Raw genomic sequence first — 19,629 nt, 5'->3', positions numbered from 1 at the left:
GTGTCATAATAGGGATTGAGTGGATCCAAAGAGATCCACGATCAATCGCGCGCCATCTCTGGACAAGTGGTCGCAGCAGAGAATAATCGACATCGATCATTCGATCCGTCTTCCTTCGCCGAGCGAGAGATTTTCCCGATCGAGGACAAAAAATCTTTGAGACACGATAGATCGGTGCGAGAAGAAATACAGTAAACGCCTATTGGCCGTGTATATTTAACCGGTCCGCTATTATGCATACACACAATTACATCACGGCTCGATGGAAATAGTAAATCCGCGAAGTTCAACCGTGGAACGGGACTCGCATCGGCCGGCCTCCGATAAGCCCGGTGCACAGCTGCACCGTAACACTGATAACGTTATCAACGCCTCGGACGATGTCTGCAAATATGTTTGCGCTCGAGCCACGGCAGCCCCGAGCCTCCATTATGCTATCCGGGCTTGTTATTCGGATCACTGTTTGTCCTTCCTGGCATCCCGAGGACTTCCATCCTGCTTCAAACATTATTCTCGCCGATATATCTATGGTGCGGTCGATGGCAGCCACGAGTCATTGGGGAAATGAGAATTTCTACGAGAGATAAACATTGTCTGCGTTAATTGCAAGATACGGGAGTTATACATCGATTTTCTTCTTGAATAATTTTAATAAATCGAAAATAATAGTATTTTTAATTTTTGCACTCCTAAATGCAATGATTTTTGTCATAATTGAAAAATATATGTATTCGAGCAGGTATTGTAATAACAAGCGTGCAAAGTTTAAACAAGTTTAATCTCTCATTATTTTCACGAGGCAACCAGTGCCATTCACTCAATTTTAGTGCTCGATTAAATTGTTATAACGTCGTAAAAAAATATCATACAACAATAAACCTGGAGTCAATTTAAAGTTTGAAGCGTCTACTTTCGCAAGCCATTATTCATTTCCCCCTAAGTTGCCCCTACATGCTATAGCGTTTGAAGAAATGAAGACACGTTTTTTCCTCGAAAATGAGATCGACCGTTAATTAAAACGTCTATAAAAGTTTTGAAAAATTTTTTTAAAAACTGACTCTACCATGGATTTGAAGATTGAGGCTTCCTCTTTAAAACGACATCTTGAAAAGTGATGTACGATTCTTTTTGTACCGTTTTATGGAACAAAAACGAGGTGCATGTTTGGTCATGTAAAGCAATTTTATGTCAAATAATATCGTGTCAGACTCGTGATGAAGATTTTGCACAGATTCTAACGAATGTGCACGGATATCAATTTCCTTTAAACCGAGATGAAATTCTATTTTGATTTTGTTAACGTATAGTTATTGGAGAACATGTAGGCGTACACAATAGATATAAATTTTCTCCTATTTCAGGAAACTACGAACTACAAAAAAAGTTGTGATCACTGAAACCGTAAAATAAATCGTAGGGCAAGGCGTTAAACAAATTTGATAGAAAAATTAAAGAAAGGAATGTCTGGCAAAATTGAAACGAACCAACATGCTTCTGCTGATAAAGAGCATCGAGGGACATTTTCATTAATCACGCGTCAAGGATGCGTCTCGTAGACCGAACGAGATCGTGCGAAAACATTTTCCAAAACACTCTCGTGATTATCTTTGCGCTTTACTCGTACCCGCAATCAACTGCGTTCGCGACTTGCATAATTAATTCGTATTTGCTGAAGACGGTCGATAAGGCTATTGTTCGGAGCAATTAGCCTTCGCCCGTTGTGTTGCATTTAATTGTGCCTCCGCCAATCAATGCCGATCATCGATATGCACGAAATATCTGCCGCCGAACAAATTCCACGAAATATCAAAGGTATCAAGGACATCAAAACCAGAAAAAAGCATTGCAATAAAATGTACAGTATACATGTAACGGATAAAACGTTCATGCGTGATAAAAATATAACGATTGATTATTGTACTGATATGTCGATTAGAATCTGGCAAATTAAAAATATGAAAATTCATTTGCAATTTGATGATTTTCAGGAAGAGGCCGTCTGCAGTCGCACAAACAAAAATTGTTTGCGCAGTTCCCGAACACGTGAGTCATTATTCTCTTTTATCTACGTAAATTCGATCGACAGCGGTTGCGCAACGCGTTTATTGTTTACATTCAGCCGATGACGTTGTCTTTTCACTTGTCTCTCTATATTTTCGACAAGCGGAGCCGATGTAACTGACCTTGCCGAGCGATACTGATTGCATAATGTCACGGCATTTTGTTTTTCTTCAATTCCCTCCCCTCTCCTTGTCATATACATCTTTTTCTTATTCTCGAAAAGAGAGAGGCGAAGAAATGTTAACGATCCGATAGCTATCTTTTCGCGACGATCGTTCCGGATGACTTTGACCGTCCGGTGATCGATCAATCTCTCGCTAATCGATTTCCAATGTTGCCTGTGAATTACAACCTTTGTTAAGTAACCGTAAAACTTTTTAATCTGAGGCAGACCGCTCAATTTTGGGGGATCAACATCGTCGCGAATAAATCCTCTCGCAAATTCGATATTTAACCTATTTTTCGACCAGTGTTTGTCTTCGATGTTCAAATACACGATGATTGCAAAAATTCGAGGCCGACTATCTTTTTTGGAAAAAAACTACCAATTTGAAGAAAGATCTTGAGGTACTCTGAAAAGTGGGCAACTTTCCAACTTCTGCAATCATCTAATATATGGTTCACAGCGAAAATTCGAAATGGTAAGTGAAATATTAGGTTAGTGCAAAAGGTGGTGCCCGATTCTTCCTTGCAATTTAATATAAAATTGGCCACGGACTTTTGCACTGACCTAATATAATTTTACATGGTAATTTTCCTCGAGGAACTCGCTCAGATGATTAGAATGCCGTGGACCACTTGCCGTGTTGAATTTCTAGAAAACAGACCTCTCAACTATCGAAACAAACATTTCGGCAACGCAAATAGTCATTGCCGTTGAAAACACGAAATTCGGTTTATCGTTCGCAGACGCAACATGAAATTACGACGCTCTTATGCGTCAGAAATGCGTCGATAATGGCCTTCGAGCGATCGGTTATCGCTTCAGCAGCCAAAAACACCGACTCGCAAAAAACACGCTCCTTCATTCTTAAATTAAGTAATTTTAATTTTTACATAGAATTCTATTTTATGTTGGAAAATGATTCGATCTCTCTTCGGCTATTATCACCTCTTTTCTACGATCCTCTCAAGTGATCTACGATGTTCTCACAAACATCTCCCTCCCTTTCACCAATCCCATAATCTCGCATCACGTCAACACCGACCTAAACACGACAGTCAAAAACACGATGATGCCAACGGAGCGCCTTATTTACATTGTGGTGTCCTCTCTTCGACGATCAAAACATAATTGGATGGTGTAAACAGTTAGGTGAACGGTTTGCGTGCAATCATTTCGTGGAACGCGTGATTTACTCGGGACGATCTCCTTTCTGTTTCGCTTCGGTGATTTCTCTTTTATTGACCATCGTTAAGAAACTGATCGCACGTTTAGTGACTTGTTCAAACTAACTTTTTTTCTGCTTGTTTTGCGTATATTTCTTCACTCTGCTAAAAGAGGTTCTTTCCTTCAACGATGCTGTCACTTCAAAAATTCTGCAAATTTCCCATTTTAACATATTACCTACTGGAAGCCATAGGATTTTCATCTTGTATATACAGTGGGTGTAAAAAGTATTCGTACGCACTACAAAATAGAATATAATTTCTAAATTAAATAACTAACATAGATCTACAGAAGATTTATTTTAAATTTTCATTAAGGGCCCACACATAAAGAAGTTTTAAAAAATGCCTTTTTTATTTTTGCATATAACCTTGTAAATTATCATTTTTGGAAAATCTCTTCTGCGTATCATTTCGTAAACCAATGTTTCTAATTGATTATACAAAATCAGGTCGCGTTTGGTACAATTATAAAAATTTTATTCTCTTTTAAAGGGCGCGGCGCACGAATACTTTTTACACCGACAGTATGTATTAACCAAATGTATACGTATTAATGTTTTTAACAAAGTCTAACAAAAGTGAATGTTACGCGTTTCATTTTAGATGAAATAAAATTTGATTCGTTTGTAAACAATATTTAAGCATTAAAATAAATGTAGCCATACGAAAAATATACATTTTCTTTTCCCTTCTACGACATTTCTGTGCATAAAGACGTTCTAATCACTGCAAGGGGTTAATAACAAATTAAATTATTGGAGTACGTTATCGAGGATGAGTTGATTTAAGATTAAAATTGCTCATTAAAAAACTGTGTAGTCATGAACAAATTTTCAAAAATTTTGAAATAATCGCCAGTAAATTTGTTAATATTCTCTTGTTAAACATCTGTCTCGTCGCAGGAACAAACATCCGAGAAGAATCCAGGCTACGCAAGGTAAGAAAACAGCGACGGCCCTGGCTCGCAAAGGTACCGCTCGCTCGTTAACCAGCTTACGGTAAACCTTACGTAACAGGCTTGAAGTCTGACATAATGCGAGCTACCGTGTGCGCTCGCGCTCGTATGATCGCAAACTTTTACTGCGGGGCCGCGGCTTAGGAAATCCCGGAGCCGCCATTCGCAGCCTCCGCTAATTAGATCGTGAGCGCGCCAGCGCCGGAAAACGCGCTTCAAACGCTCCGTTTACTCGGTCCAGCAGTTTTTAACACTAATCGATCACATTTATTCAGTGTCTAAACGATTTTTATTGTACTACATGCAATAAGGAAATTGCTTGAATAAGTTCCTGTGAAGCATCTTGGCAATTTCAACGATTGGAAAATGTAAAATCTGAAACCGGTCATGTGACCTGTGGTGGTCAGTATTACAGAGATGCGCAGATCGGGCTAGGCAGCATTTGGCAGCAAATTCTACGGCTATTTCTTTCAACAACCATCCTCGCTTGCAAAATGATCATTTAGCAACGGCCAGTGAAACGCGGTGAAGTGTTTCGTTGATGATTGCTCGGGACTTCGTTTGGAAACCGATCAATTTGTGGACATAGCGCGCGGGACGCACTAATGAGGAAACACGGATCAACTGTTTGGTTGCGGGAACCGGTGCGGAAATTTGGTTCGCGGCAAGGTAGAACCCTGCGGGATCGGGGAACTTGCGAAATCGAGCTGAAACGCGCAGTAAAGCGAAATCGAGACTTTATAGAACAGTAGAATGGCTGAATTGCGAAATTTTGCGGCGCGAGGCACTCGTTGGGAGAACCGTCTAAATATGGTATCAAGTTTGTATGTGGAATTGCAGAATTATGTGGAATTCTAAAATTTTCAAAGGTGGGGATAACATATGGAATTTTAAAACCTTTCAGAATCGTAGAATTGTCCAACACTGTTGAATAGTAGATTTGCAGAACATGTAACTAATGTAATCTCGTGGAAATTTTAGGAGTAAAAATGAATCCTCGTATCGTAAAACATTCTAAAGTTGATCAACTATAGAATGATTATAGAATTCAACTATGGAATTATAGAATTGCAAGTCTACAGTGCAATATCCTCCGCGCAGCTGCCTGAGCTCCCGTGCACCCACATATCTCGCGCGCAATCATACAGAATACAAGTCTGACGGGTTCTACAGCAACGTAGAACCTGAAAATGGAGCCCACGGACGTTTTAACATCCGTGTGGCAAAGAAACGCGAGTAGACCGCATGTACAAGCAACCCGGCCGATGTTTTCATCGCAAAATCGAGGCCGTCGCAATCGAGGTTACCCGCTGGCGAGCGTAACACCAAGGAAGTAGTTGAGCGTCGATAGCGAAGACGCCAACAAATGTACTCGTCGCAAATATCATGCTCGGACCCTATTGTAATGTCTCTGAAAGTCGGAAATAATTTCCAGCTTTTTGCTCTAATTATTCATTTAAATGTACTTCTTTTGTCTTTTCTGGTTATTTAAAAAAGTTTTCCACGAACAGTAATCAGTGATTACTAATCACACACACACTGTTGAAAGACTGCACCAGTTCTTCCTAGCATCTTCTATCGATTTAGCAAGAAATATTTTCTACATCCACTGCGGAACGCGTCTAGAGCCCTCACGGCCGATGACCTAGTATGGCGTCAAGCCAAAATTTTATCCAAACCAAACTGTAACTATTTTAACACAATTAATGTACGTGGGGGGACATTTCTCTATACTAAAAGTCGTCTAATTTTCCAGTGAATAAACATTTAAGACGTGGAGCATCCGTAAAAATTCCGATAAAATCGCGCGCGAATCTCGAACCGTTCGATTCCTCGAGGCAAGGAGAGGTCGATCGTGTCTCCGTTCCCCTTGGCCGATTTTCGCGGGCCGATCGAAATGCTCTTGCGAAATTCTCGGGCCGCGGATATTCGCGTTACAGTTGCAGTGGCTCTCTATCGCAATTTCGCGGGCCTTCGGCCCCCTCCGGTGCATGCTGCACGCCGGTGCCGCTCCGCTCCAGAAACCTACTTTTTCGAGTCGCCGTAGCAATGCCAGCCTCCGTTTTCTCGGCTATCCTCATCGTGTATATCGCATGTCACGGGTTACGTCAACGCGGCCGCCTCCTCTCCAGACACCGAGCTTCTTTTCGATTGTGTCCCCCGGCTGCACAGATATGCACCGCCCCGAGAAGCCGACTCCCAATGCACCGCACCGTTGCAAATCGGACACCGGATGAGCATTATTTTATTCGCTGGGACGGCCACTGCTCGAACAAATATTTTGATTCTCCCGCTTCTCGGCCGCGAGAAATCAGACTTCTTTCTTCTGTTCCAGACGAGATAGCTACTGTTCACTTCTTTGCTGAGGATGCGTTTTTACTCTCTTCTGTATTTCTTTCAGGTCCTTTACGGTCTTTTAGGTTAGGTTCTTTTGGGTTAATTTGTCGTTTTTTTAAAGTTTGAGAGAACTCAAAAATTCTACCCGATTTGCAACTAATTGGGGTGAGATAGAAATTTATTGCCTTTCTTAATATGTTTAATAGCTCGAAAATAATATAACAGTGTTTTTAAATTCTTCTAATGTTTTCGCTGTGTCGAATTACACCCACCCATTTTTGTTATAAATGTGCATAAAATCCGCTGTCTACTTGTTAGAAGTTAGAAGTTAGAACTGTTGAAGGCAATTTGTTTGGCCCCCATTTCTCAACACTTTACCTACCGGAAGCCTATTAATAGGATTTTCAATAATTGTGCTGTATCAAAAGAGTTGAAATGAAACTATTAGATGACATTATATTAGGTGACTTGTTAGATCACAATGAAAATTGCTGTTGCTATCGGAGGTTCCATTAAAAAGTGTTTAGCCATGCACCATCCTATAGATTGTACAAAATTATGCAATAATCACCGATCGGTAATGTGTTAAAATTGATGCACACAATTTTCGTAAGAATGACCGGTTGAATGCGAAGTTAATTGAAATGTTTGAGGTAATTGGTTGGCTAACAGAACGGACGGCTCGACAATGTAGAAAGCAACCAGTAAGGAAAGAAGTCAGCCAGTTTTCCAATCTACCGGTGTCAAGGTACAACGGATCCGATACGCCGATTTCCCAACGCGCTCGCCAGCGAAAATCTTATGTAATAACGTGAACCGCTCGGTTGCAGCGACTTACCTTGCAGCTGTCTATAGAATGTATATGCAGACATATCTGTATCGCGCATTAAACGGGACGGGATTGTTATTTATTAGCTGGGGAACGGAGAAAATGGCGGTCCGGTTCTCAGTCGAGAAAAAGCGATCGTGACGAGACAGAATGTATTGCGATCCATTTTTTCACCTCCTCTTTCGTAACGTCTTTCACACATTTTACAACTAATTGTCTGATCCTTTCTTTTTTTTACCACGCTCATATTAACTTGCCGTGTTGTTGTTGTTGTTGTTGTTGTTGTATGCATCAAACCTTGTAATCGAATTTTAAGCCTTTTCCCATAGTCCAATCTTGCTGAAATTTTGTATACACACTTTGCTTCCGATGACAATAAAAGTAGAAAATGAAATACATAAAAGAAACTTTCTAAAAACCACGCTTATATTAAAATTATTATATTAAAATATATTAAAATGCACTAGAAAAGAGAAAATAATCTTTTTCCTGGTTCTCCATAAAATACCGAATCCAGTTAATTGATTAATAATATTTTCCCCCAAAATTTTAAGCAATTTTCTTCTGTTACAAAATTATAGTGTCGGAATAGATAGAAGAATTGAATATAAATTTAAATAAAATCCTGACATTAGTGACTATAAAAATAAAAGCGTGAAGTGTCCACGAAGATTACGTCAATATAGTTTAGCGCTCCACGCTTTTATTTTTATAATCACTAATGTCATGAGTTTATTTAAATTTATATTAAATTTTTCTATCTATTCCGACACTAATTTTCTAACAAAAGAAATTTTGAACTAATTGCTTAAAATTTTGGGGAAAAATATTATTAATAATTTCACTGGATTCGGTATTTTATGGAGAACCAGGGAAAAAATTATTTTCTCCTTTTTAGTGCATTTTAATATAAGCGTGGTTTTTAAAAAGTTTTTTTTATAAATTTTTCTCCTATTTTGTTGGGGAAATCTCTTGCTGGGAAAATTATTGATCTGCCGAGGCGTTGAATTTCTGTCTACATTAATTTTGAAATAAATATACTTAAATGCTTCATTGAAATTCGATAAAAATTTAACCCAAGCCAGTGCTGTATACTGTGACAGTCATAGTAGCTGTCCAACTACTGCAATCTTCCAAAGTACGCGAAAACCAGGAGTGGGGTGGACAGTTATTATAACAATGAATTCATCTACAGCCTCTTCTTCCAAAAACAGTCTACAATCAACAGGAAAACCGTGGAATAAATACGCTCGTGCGAATTTGGGACAAATGACGAAGTCTGTGATCGACAAGGAGAATGTCGAATAAATTCGCTCGTTCTATTTCAGAGCGAAAAAACAGTGTATGACAAAGCACGAAAGAAAACCTAAGTGAAATTGGAAACGACGATGAGTCCTCTTCTACGCTGGTGACGGTGCTGCAACAAAGGCCTGGCTCGACCGAAACATTCGACTTCCCCGCGATTCAGGCTGTTTCACGGTTTTCCTCGCAGTATTTGCGGCAACGAGGTCAAGTTTTTCCTCGGGGAAGGCAACTCGGTCAGATTGAGCGTTTTGAGCGTCGCCACGCGGTGATCGATTTTCTCGAAACTCCAATCTCTAAATTCTGTTAAATCAATCACAGGATTAAGGAAACATTCATTAGATGCATTTATTAGAAAAATGAGTGTCAGAGAATTGAAAAATGGTAGAAATACTAAAACAAATTATTAACACTAGGATAATTAATATTTTTAATTTACAATTATTAAAATTTGAAAGATGCATCCATGATAATTTATTTCTGTGGGTACATATTATTTTCAAAAATGTCCACAAATTCGGAGACAAACACATTCTCGCTACATTTATATTAGGTTGTAAAGACAGAAATGCAGGATTTTGCTCCTTTGTTTTAATTGCGATTTTATACCAATAAATATCTACCTTAATGTAATGTCATTTTAAAGCTTATTTTACGCGCTCTATTTAATTATCCTTTCGATATTGAATTTTATTCATAATTTCATTTTTATGAAATTATTTGACTTTTATTTCAGAACGTCAAAACGCGATTTTCACATTATTTTTTTAGTGCCACTCAAGCGGCTCGGAATATCAGCGAAGTATGGGGCGAAGGAAGTGTCAACGAATGCACAACTTTATATTTTTAAATAATATTAAATTCTCTGTAAAAATTATTTCAATACTATTCCCCTCAATAATATTAAAATCAATTCTCATAATAATTTAATATTACTATTAAACAATATTAAATTTTCTATAAAATTAATTTTTATATTATTGTTGTTATTAAAACAATTTTATTAAAATTGTTTTTATGTGAGTTATAACACTTTAAAAACATAGGTTTAAATCTTGCATTTCTTTCTTTACGACCAAATAAATAGTGGAAAATGGTCACTTTTAATGCTTCGAAAACCCAGTGTTAAGAAAGGAAAAAATGTGTATTTGACTCCTATGTCTTACAATGGACAGAGATTTGCAGAAAAGTCCTCAGTCTAATAATGTCTGGAGATCTTTTTAACGTGGATTCGATCGAACGCGTCGATCGCAGGTCGATCTTGTTACGCAAACGCGATTTTCGAGAGCATCGGGGTCAGCCTGTTTCGTGTAAGATGTAACCGATGTAACGACACTGTGGTACCGTTATCTGGACCAGCAGTGTCAACCGATTCGTCTCTTTAACGCCGGGGAAATGTGGTACATTAAACGGTACTATTCGAGCGTGCCGCCATACGATGCGGCTACAGCTGGTACTGCTCTCGATCATATTTTTCGACGTATGCTTAATCGAATACGCCATAAACACTATACAGGATGACTTCTAATTACTGGCAGAAATGAATACAAGATAATTCTCTAAAGAAAAATAAGTCGAACAGAAAGAATAAGATTTAAATCAATTCTTGTATAATTCTTTTTCACAAATCACAATATGTATGTACATATTAACAGATCATAAATTGCTACAGCATAAAATCCCGCAACGTTAATCGCATGTACTACTACTGCAACAATTAGTCAATTCACCACGGTGCATTAATACCCATCCAGCAAATAGGAATTGTTACTAAATATTCAGGCACCGAGGAGATTAATTAAATCGCAAGAGTTTCGCGTAACAGTAACGTGCGAAGCGGAGACTTCAACGACGGCGCACGCGGCCATTTTGGTACCGGGCGGTGGAAAATCGAAATTCCACAGGGAACAAGAGTGCTATAGCAATCGCGTTCGTCGGAGATCACTCTCAGGCGAGTTTCGCCCGAAGTATGTCGAGGAATCCGGACGGTTTGATACATGGCTATTTATAGGAATGAAGATTCATTACGCGAGGTCCCGTTTCGCGCGTATCGCCGGCTCGTTACGCCGTTGTGCAACATCGCCGCGTAATATCGCGCGTTTAGGCTAACGAGAAAATTGCTTTTCACTCGCCTCCTTTGCCCTGTATCTCCTATTCGAGCCTCTGAGTTATTCTAATTATCGTAAACCCCTATGCGCGGACTCGATCGAAAAATCATTTATGGTCCTCTGATGTACAGCGTCGGTAGGTCACGAATTTTTTTCAAGAAATCAGATGGCTGATTCGTATCGGGATTTTGCACATGTATTTTCTATTATTTGGACCATGTGATATCATTTTTCGAAGTAGAAATAGTTAAAGTTATGGGAATTACAGCTCCTTGAAGAGAAGCTCATTGATGATTCACTGAGATGATGATTCACATTGCTGTACATTGTTTATAAAATTTGTAAAAATTTATTTTATTCGAGTTTAACGTCGGCCACGAAGGTATAAATTTCAATGAAAATCCGAATTTATTTTGGATATTGGAGGATATTTAGAGATCCGCGATAGCGTCAGTGATGACGCGAAAAAACCCGATAGAGCGACAAACGCGTAGGCGTCGATTCTTATCGTTCGGCTCTACTCGGGATCCGTCGCGGTTACGTAACAGTCCCGCGTTTCGTACACGTGCTCGCCACCACGTGGCCGTCGGTCACGTTATGCCGGCCGATATCTCTCAAAATGGAACTATTCTTACGTAGTCGCGTAACCTCGTAACGACAAAACCTTGCCGGCCAGGAGGCCACGATGACCGACACGTGAACCACTTTTTGCATCGCTCCATTTAGGGCGACGAGCATTTTTCCACTGCTGTTTTTCAAAATAACTCTCGACACCTCCGCAACCCATTTTCCATCGCGATCTCTATCTGTTTTGGTAGTGGCGTAACGTCTTAGAAATTGTTCATTTTTCACACTGAGAAAAAAAAGTAGTTACTTCAATAACACGCGTGTTATTGTAATTTTTTTTACTTCGATGAATATCAATGTATTCTTTTCAATAGTATGAAATTTAGAAGCAAATCGTGATGTATTTGAATTGTCTATCATGAAATGATTGAAAATATTATTCGATTCAAGACCGTACATTATTATTCGTAATATTTCTCTTTTTCCTTCAATCAGATATGTTGTTAAAAAAATTTGAGAAATGTATTGATTTATACTGGAATTGGTTTGAGGCCATATCTTATTTTTTTTGAAAACATTGATGTCAAGCTATTCGCTTATATGATTGGCGGAAATGAGTTTTGCTATTGAAATTCAATAGTATTAAATATCAAAATAAGTTCATATGATATTGGCACTATTCAATAGTACATCTTATTGAATCAACATATATTTTTTTTGTTTCGACAGGATTTTTTTCTCAGTGCACAGATTGTAAAGATTATACATATATTATTTAAAACATCAATATACATATTATGATGTATTTAGAAAATGGCTATAAATTTGAATAGACACATCCTCGTTATTTTAAAACAGAAACTTTTAGCGTCCTGGTGTTAAAAATGGCTGAGAAGTATAAGACAATACAAGAAATTGGTAAGAACATAAACTTTAATCAAGAAATCAGTCCTGTCCGTAGCTCCCTCCACCAAAGAATGATTTCTAGGTCGCCCCAAGATCATGCTATAATCCGGAGAATGTAATCTAGATCCTCATACTCCCAATATCACGAGCAACTCGAACCCGAAGTGCATCCGAAACTGCAGTCTCAAATCGACGCCAATAAAATCATCGAACAGTAACTAATTCCACGGAATAGCCTAACTTCGTTTAGCAATTCGTCATAAACCCGGCGAATCCGTCCCATCAAGCCGTTAATGGCGACTCGTTAAAAAGATTTAGAGATTCACGGTGGAAGCGCGCTCGTAAAGACCTCAACAAAAAAAGAGAAAGATCGTGGTCTTCCATTCTTATGGGAAAGATCGTAAACGCGTGTGTGCAGGTTTTACGGTCTCGCTCGATATATTATATAATAGGAGCGATTATGAGCGGAGGGCGGTGACGAAAGTTTCTGTTGAAAGCGGCCCGGGTAAAACGGCGCGGCGCGGCGCGGCGGTCGCGTCTCGCACGGATATGCAGGACAAAGAATGATATATCACGGTATCGTAACTAAGACGCTAATTATATGCTCGCAGGCATTGCCATTATCTAACCATAACTACTCCCACCTAGATTCCGGACAATGTGACTGGACGGAGACCTTTAACAGAGTTATCTTGGCCAACGCAGCTGCTCGGTGCTCGCCGGGACGGCCGTGTTGTAACGTTGTAACTCGCGGTGCAACGAGCTAAATTGTCGTTAACGGTAAATTACAACAGGCGAACCATTCAGCTGTGCAAGCCGGCTCGGATCCAGAATTAATTCGCTGTCCCCGATGCGCGACGCTTCGCGATGCTCCGCGAATATGCTTCGGGGACACGGAGGTTCATACGAACCCGCGAATGTGACATTTCAACGGCGGGGGATCGTTAGGCGAACACCTGGAAATTCCTAAGAGTACCTGGACATTGTGCAAACCCCGCGAACAGACGTAAGGAACGCGTTTCAACCGCGCATTGTCGCTACAGTTCCAGAAAGTACGGTTGTAAACTCGGTTTCCAATTTTCGCGTAATCGGGGATATTCAAAGTATTATCACTTCGAAGAGACAAATCGTACGGCGGTGAAACTGGACTCATTTTGAAGCTTAAAGCCTCTAATTTTACTTCCCCTTGTTCGTTTTCTCCTGAGATGTTTTTGTATAGCGTAGCAGATAGAGAGCCGAAGACATCTTTTCTTATCGTAAATGAACGTTAATACACATTGACACGTCTCCAGGGATTTTGGAAATTTTTTTCAAGATTGAATCTAACACGTATTTAAATATTGAAATTTCCTCTTTACAACGACACCTTGAAACTTGATCTACGAATTTTTTTCAATGAGTTAATCCACTTTGATTGAAACTAGATTTCGTGGGCGTTCAAACTGCTATAGCTCCGTTAAAAAAAAATCGCAGGACAACAAAACTAAACTCATTTTAAATGTTACTTCCTTGTATTTTTTCGTGATGAAAAATATGTAAACAAAACCTTGTATGCTATAGTTACTCTCACTGCCCACAACAAATTCTGAAACATGAAATTTCAATGATCTTCTGTGGACAATATCGGGCTGGATAGTTGGATAGCTGTGCCCGGCGATTGTTACGGTTAAGAATGGTTAACAGGAACGGTTTCCACGGAAGTGCGAACGGTGTCACCGCTTGCGGGACGTTTCCCATGGCAGACGAAACGAAGAGAAGAGGGTCAAACGAATACAGTGGCCGTCGCGATTTTCCACGGCGTTCGATTAGCGCCGTGGAGAAACAGCGAGAGCGTATTATGTCACAACGGCTGGTTGCAGTGGCAAGGTAGAGCCAGGCCGTGAACCTAAGTGCAGCCGCCGCCTCCGCCGCCGCCGCGCCGGCACGTTGCATGGTCGCACGTGACTGGTTAGGCGAGCTCGTTTCTTCGTCTATTTTCTCTCGAACTGTACAATTATTCCCTCTGGAACAAACGAACGGATGGACGGAGAACGAAAGACGAATAGTTGAACGATACGCTTGCAAAATCTGTGTGCAAATATTTTTGGAATTCGCCTGTTTGAACATTTATTAACAAGCTACTCAATGACTGTACTACGTCATTAATCATTTTATATCTTCTCCCTGGACTCTTGGAAATTGAAAGATTAACTACTTAATCTCTTTTGTCGGAGACGTCATGGGTTTCGTATGCTAAACTTAATTGTTTTTAACTTTCCATCATAAATTAACGTATATAATAGTAACCTAACTATTGTAAATTAATTTCGAAATAGTACGAATTTTATTTTCCACCAATGCGTATTCATAATTAATTCCTGAGTTTCTATGTTAGTGCGTAACATAATAAAATGCATGATGTAAACTTGTACTGCATTTTGTCATGCATGTTCAGTTTGATTCTTATTGTTCGGTCGAATCGCCACTGGAGATTTTTAGAGGATCGGATGTAATATTTCGAAAATATGATGGGTAAGTGAGCGCGAACGGTTCAATTGTCACGTACACAAACGACGGAAACGGTTACCGAAAGGTGAACCCGAGGAGCTGAACCGTTTCTATAAAAACCAAAACTGTTGTCAGCTGTGCGCATTTGGGCAACAGATCGCGAGAATCGAGCATCGTTTCGGTGAAATTCTCCTGGACACGAATATATGGATATCAGTGGATCGGTGATACAATAGAAATTCTAATCGCGAATCTTGCACTGTGTTAAATCATATAATCGTGTAGTACAAACAATAAAGAGAACACGGAAACTTAGTCAACATCTGAGGCGAGGGAATATTTAAGGCATTGTTGCTAAAACATCGGTAGAATGAGGTAAACAATCATATATTAATAAAAGAGTACTAAATGGAAGGATTATTATTTATTTAATATCTATTACGTATAGTTATTTATTTGAATTGATATGTGGGTATAAATGCGTACATAATTTAACCTTCTGACCGTCTAATATATTTGTTTTCCCATCCCCTTTTGATTCGAATGTAAGAAACAGTGTAGGTTAGCGAAGACGGTGCGAAATTATGAACACTGTAAGATTGACAATAAAAATACGACACAATTAAAGTAACTCGTCTAATAAAATAAATACTAAACAACTGAAGATTGATCATTAACGTGGGAAAAAATACGACTGAATAATCGCATTAAATTGCAGTAACAACAACTATCAGTAAAAATATTTTTCGTGGGTTTATTAGCATCTTGAAATCATTTTCACCATGGTTATAGACAAATCGAAAAATGTTTACGATAATTTATCACGGCAGAATATTCTTCAAAATTGTTTTACGAATAAATCTGAATAAATAATAAATAGATAATAGAAAAGAATCGAACGTAATCTGTAAGGACGAAGAGAATAAAGGGAAATAAACTGTTTTTCACAGTTGTAGAAGGTCAGCCACGAAGAACTTGACCAGGAAGTCAAAGTCTTGTTGCAACAGCCGCTGCGACTCGGACAGCTCCACCAGCGACAGCTCATCCGACTCTTCAGATTCATTCTCCTCCACGTCCTCGGACAGTAGTTGCGGTTGTTCCGACTGCGACTGCTACGACTGTTACTACAGTCCTCCGAATAGGAGGAAGGGCAAGGGCAAAGCCAAAGGGCGAACTTTGCAACCCAAGAAAACCTCGAAACTCTGTAAATCACCCTGCAGCGCGAAGAAGAAGCCGACTCGTCGAACAAGTGAGTCTTTTTCCACTTATTCAATATTTTTAATCACATTAATGTTCTTCGCTGTGGATATAAGAAATTAACTTTTTATTAATTTTTATCCTTCGATACTTTGTTGACACATTGCTGTAGGATCCTATTCATAATTTTCTTATATCTATTTACCGTGTGTCGATGTAATTATTTAAGGACTTGTTGCATTTTGTTTGATTTTATAGGAAATTATTTTAGAAACATAATTTAATAGAATATAATATAATAAATATATTTATATGTATAAATAATAAACATAAATAATAATATAATAAAATATAATATAATAATAAAAATATATATATACATATATATTTTATCGACAACATAATCAGAAAATCTTTACTTCAATTTATAAAATAATTACAAGCTAACAATTAAATGAACTTTTCAATGGTTAGTTCTTATTTCCTCGGAATGAAATGTTCAATGGAAAATTTGTAATGTTAGAGTGTCGTGCATAGAAAGATGCATCGTTTTAGTGACCAGCTGGCGAACAATTCCCAGACACAATATAGACATTTCTTATAAATAAAAATATCAGAGTGTTTCCAGTTGGTCTTACGATATTTTCCAAAGTCCAGAAAAATAATATGAAAATCTGGTTTGTATTTCAGGAGGTTCTTCTTCGGGTCCTTCGCCGTCCTGCGGTGGTTCCAAGGGCGGCTGTTCGGACGGGTGCAGCAGCGACGACGCGTATGGCGATTGCTATGATTGCGGGCCGTCCAAACCCAAACCCAAACCTCGCCTAAGGGGACCACCAAAACGGCAGCGACTACGACGAACAGTTGGTCTGAAGTAGGTCTGGGTACATCGAACGATCAAAAGAGCGACTAGCCAGGCTTGTCGTCCATTGTGAGTGGCCCAGTGTCGCCATTTTAAAGCGCGAGGCTAATTAAATCTCACCCTCGTCGCTCAATTCACGCACATGTCATCGATCCACGTTTTAATCGCGCGCCCAATTATTTATTTATTTTAATATACCAAGTTATTTATTCCTTTCCCCCAATATTACGGCGTTGAATAACATATATAATGCTTAAAAATAATAGCACTGAAGTTTCAGAAGCTTCTAGCGCTACGAATCGCCGTACAAAACTTTAATCTTCCTATTTATTTAACAACTTTTACGTATATATTTTTATCGATTGTGACTTTTATCCTTATTCCCACTATTCCCACGTTAGTTGTAGGTCATGATCATGACTTCTATCCCCTTCGTACAACAAAGTATAGGTTTTGTTCAATGTATAGGTTGTCCATTACGAAAGTGGGTACAATTTGACACTTGTGCAATGATTTCAGATAATACTGGATAAAAATAATATCTTGCCACTTGCTGGACCAATGTTCTCTCATTAATTTCGAGAAGAATATCTTCATATGTTACACAAAACCGTGCTTTATAAATTATGTCAAATATTATTAATTTATTAAATTGTATCATAAAATAAAATCGTTCGTATTTCACATATGTATACGTTGAAAAACATCATTGAACTGTAAATTATGTCATAAAATGAAACCGTTCCGTTAAACAACGAAGGTGTCATTCGAATGCAACAGAATCTGTTTTCAACCGATTTTCAGCTTAACCTTTCGAGTTAAAAATTCGGAAATATTAATATTAACATTATAAACCTACCGAGCCTTAAAAGTAACTGGTACACGTTCCCTTATGAAAATGACAAGATTAATTTTATTTAGACTTTGTGCGGCGTCTATCATAATACGTGCTCTACTAAAGATATCTATACAATGATTTCTTATGAAGTATATTTTTATTATCTCAATAATAGTAAAATAGAAAATCTGGAACTGTCATTTTGATCGGCGGTGGTAGGGTTAGTGTTAAACAATTTTTTAGGAACAAAGTTACCGTTAATGTTTGGTACGTTTAACGTTAACGCGGGCCAGTTGCGTCGCAGTAAATCGTAAGGTAGAACGATCATTTTTCTATTACCAGAGTTAAGGTTAAATTGACGGAAATTCGAATGGAAGACACGGTAACTAGCGAAATACTCAGCACGAAACGGACTATAGGCGCTGTTTAATCCCCACGGGGGTGCCGGCCACGATTATTTATCGTCCTCATTCTGTACACGCTCTAACCGGAGGGTCGGCTCGCTCTTAATTGGATTTAAGGGTCGAAGATTTTATGGTCGGCTACGGAGACTGGTGATTTTCTTGCTTTCTCGTTAAATTCGCCCTGGACAGTCTCGATCCACACCATCGATGCCGCCACAAAGTTCCCTTGAAACGCATCGTGCATCGACGCAGAATCAGGGTACCGTGAGTCATCCTGCAATTTATCTCTGTTTCATTTTAATTAGTATACTCTGCTTACTGTCATTACGACACTTGCGTTCGGTTTATGGTCTTTCGGAGAACGATGATTCACATCTAATCTGTGAGTTGCTTAGTGAATTATTTACTAAACCTACCACGAGGGGTCAAATGACCCATTTTAGATTTCTTTTTTTGACAGTTATTGAAATTGTATATTGTAATAGAAATGTGACTGGATTACTGGATTTCGTGGAAGATTGTCAATCGATTTACGAGCCGCGCATACAGTCTCGTTGAAAAGTCCCTAACAGCGGCGTTACAGTCATTATGCAACCCGAGAGTTGACGCAATTCAGATCTGATCGGCACAGAACCGATCCCTGGGAAATCTTGAATTACACGTTTTATATGTATCGATCTGGCTCGGAGAATTGAAAGGGCGACTGGCTCTTACGTTGATCTCTCTCTATCTTTGTCCACGATTATGCCATAAGGCTGCTTGGCCTTGCTCTTCTGCGAATTTCCAATTCGTAGCGCCGACGTTGCAATGAATAAGAGGATATATTCTCAGTGCCATTTACAGGTTAGTTTTGGGATTTTTTTGTAGGCAATCAGAAAATTATTTTGCATTGGTATTTTGCACATGTATTTACCATTATTCGGAGCATGTAATATATTTTTTTTCAGGCCAGAAAACTTAAAAATACATGAGCATTCAACATTCAACATTGTTGAATGAAGTCTTTTTTAACTGTACAGATAATACTGATAATTTAGAACCAACAAAATTACCGAAATACCTGATCATTCAACAAATAAACATGGAGACTATGAAATTATTTGTCGTAATAAAACTTATTATAATTATTTTCATCCGTGATAAAAATTAAGTATTCGAACCTGTCAATTATCTAATATTAGCGTGTTACTAAACTCACATAATCAGTCCCATAAAAAATATCCACGGACAAGAAACACGTTTGAACAAGAAGAAAACCGAAGAGTCGCCGCAAGACGAGGAATAAAAAAATTCGACGATCGCTGGCGATTTTTCCGCGAGCCAGGGGCGGATCGGCGAAACAGGTGCGTACAATGGGATTACCGGCGACAGATTAACGGGACAATGG

The 19,629-nt window shown here is 38.8% G+C and overlaps 1 protein-coding gene across 3 annotated transcripts; it reads left to right on the top strand.

Moving 5' to 3' along the window:
- The first annotated feature begins 1,319 nt into the window (after positions 1–1,319).
- On the top strand, positions 1,320–17,745 carry LOC143214115 (uncharacterized). 3 transcript variants are annotated; one of them, XM_076434761.1, is made up of 4 exons: positions 1,320–1,812; positions 1,989–2,043; positions 15,895–16,193; positions 16,832–17,745. In XM_076434761.1, exons 1-4 carry the CDS (start codon positions 1,752–1,754, stop codon positions 17,014–17,016), a joined length of 600 nt encoding a protein of 199 aa, XP_076290876.1. In that variant the 5' UTR covers positions 1,320–1,751; the 3' UTR covers positions 17,017–17,745. The 3 variants fall into 3 exon arrangements, with proteins under 3 accessions (XP_076290876.1, XP_076290878.1, XP_076290877.1); XM_076434763.1 differs by lacking the exons at positions 1,320–1,812; positions 1,989–2,043 and adding exons at positions 10,041–13,463; positions 14,018–15,319; XM_076434762.1 differs by lacking the exons at positions 1,320–1,812; positions 1,989–2,043 and adding an exon at positions 10,041–15,319.
- Positions 17,746–19,629: the final 1,884 nt, after the last annotated feature.

Source organism: Lasioglossum baleicum, chromosome 12 (assembly GCF_051020765.1).
Source record: "Lasioglossum baleicum chromosome 12, iyLasBale1, whole genome shotgun sequence".
In the NCBI taxonomy this organism is placed as follows: domain Eukaryota; kingdom Metazoa; phylum Arthropoda; class Insecta; order Hymenoptera; family Halictidae; genus Lasioglossum; species Lasioglossum baleicum.
The sequence above is the reverse complement of the archived record's forward strand: the minus strand, read 5'-3'. Positions and strand labels throughout refer to the sequence as shown.

Excerpts from the sequence above, each read along its gene's own strand:
- LOC143214115 (XM_076434761.1), top strand. The coding sequence starts at position 1,752 with ATGCCGATCATCGATATGCACGAAATATCTGCCGCCGAACAAATTCCA. Across the intron at positions 1,813-1,988 it reads AATTCCACGAAATATCAAAG|GAAGAGGCCGTCTGCAGTCG; the intron begins GTATCAAGGACA and ends GATGATTTTCAG. Across the intron at positions 2,044-15,894 it reads TTTGCGCAGTTCCCGAACAC|TTGTAGAAGGTCAGCCACGA; the intron begins GTGAGTCATTAT and ends TGTTTTTCACAG.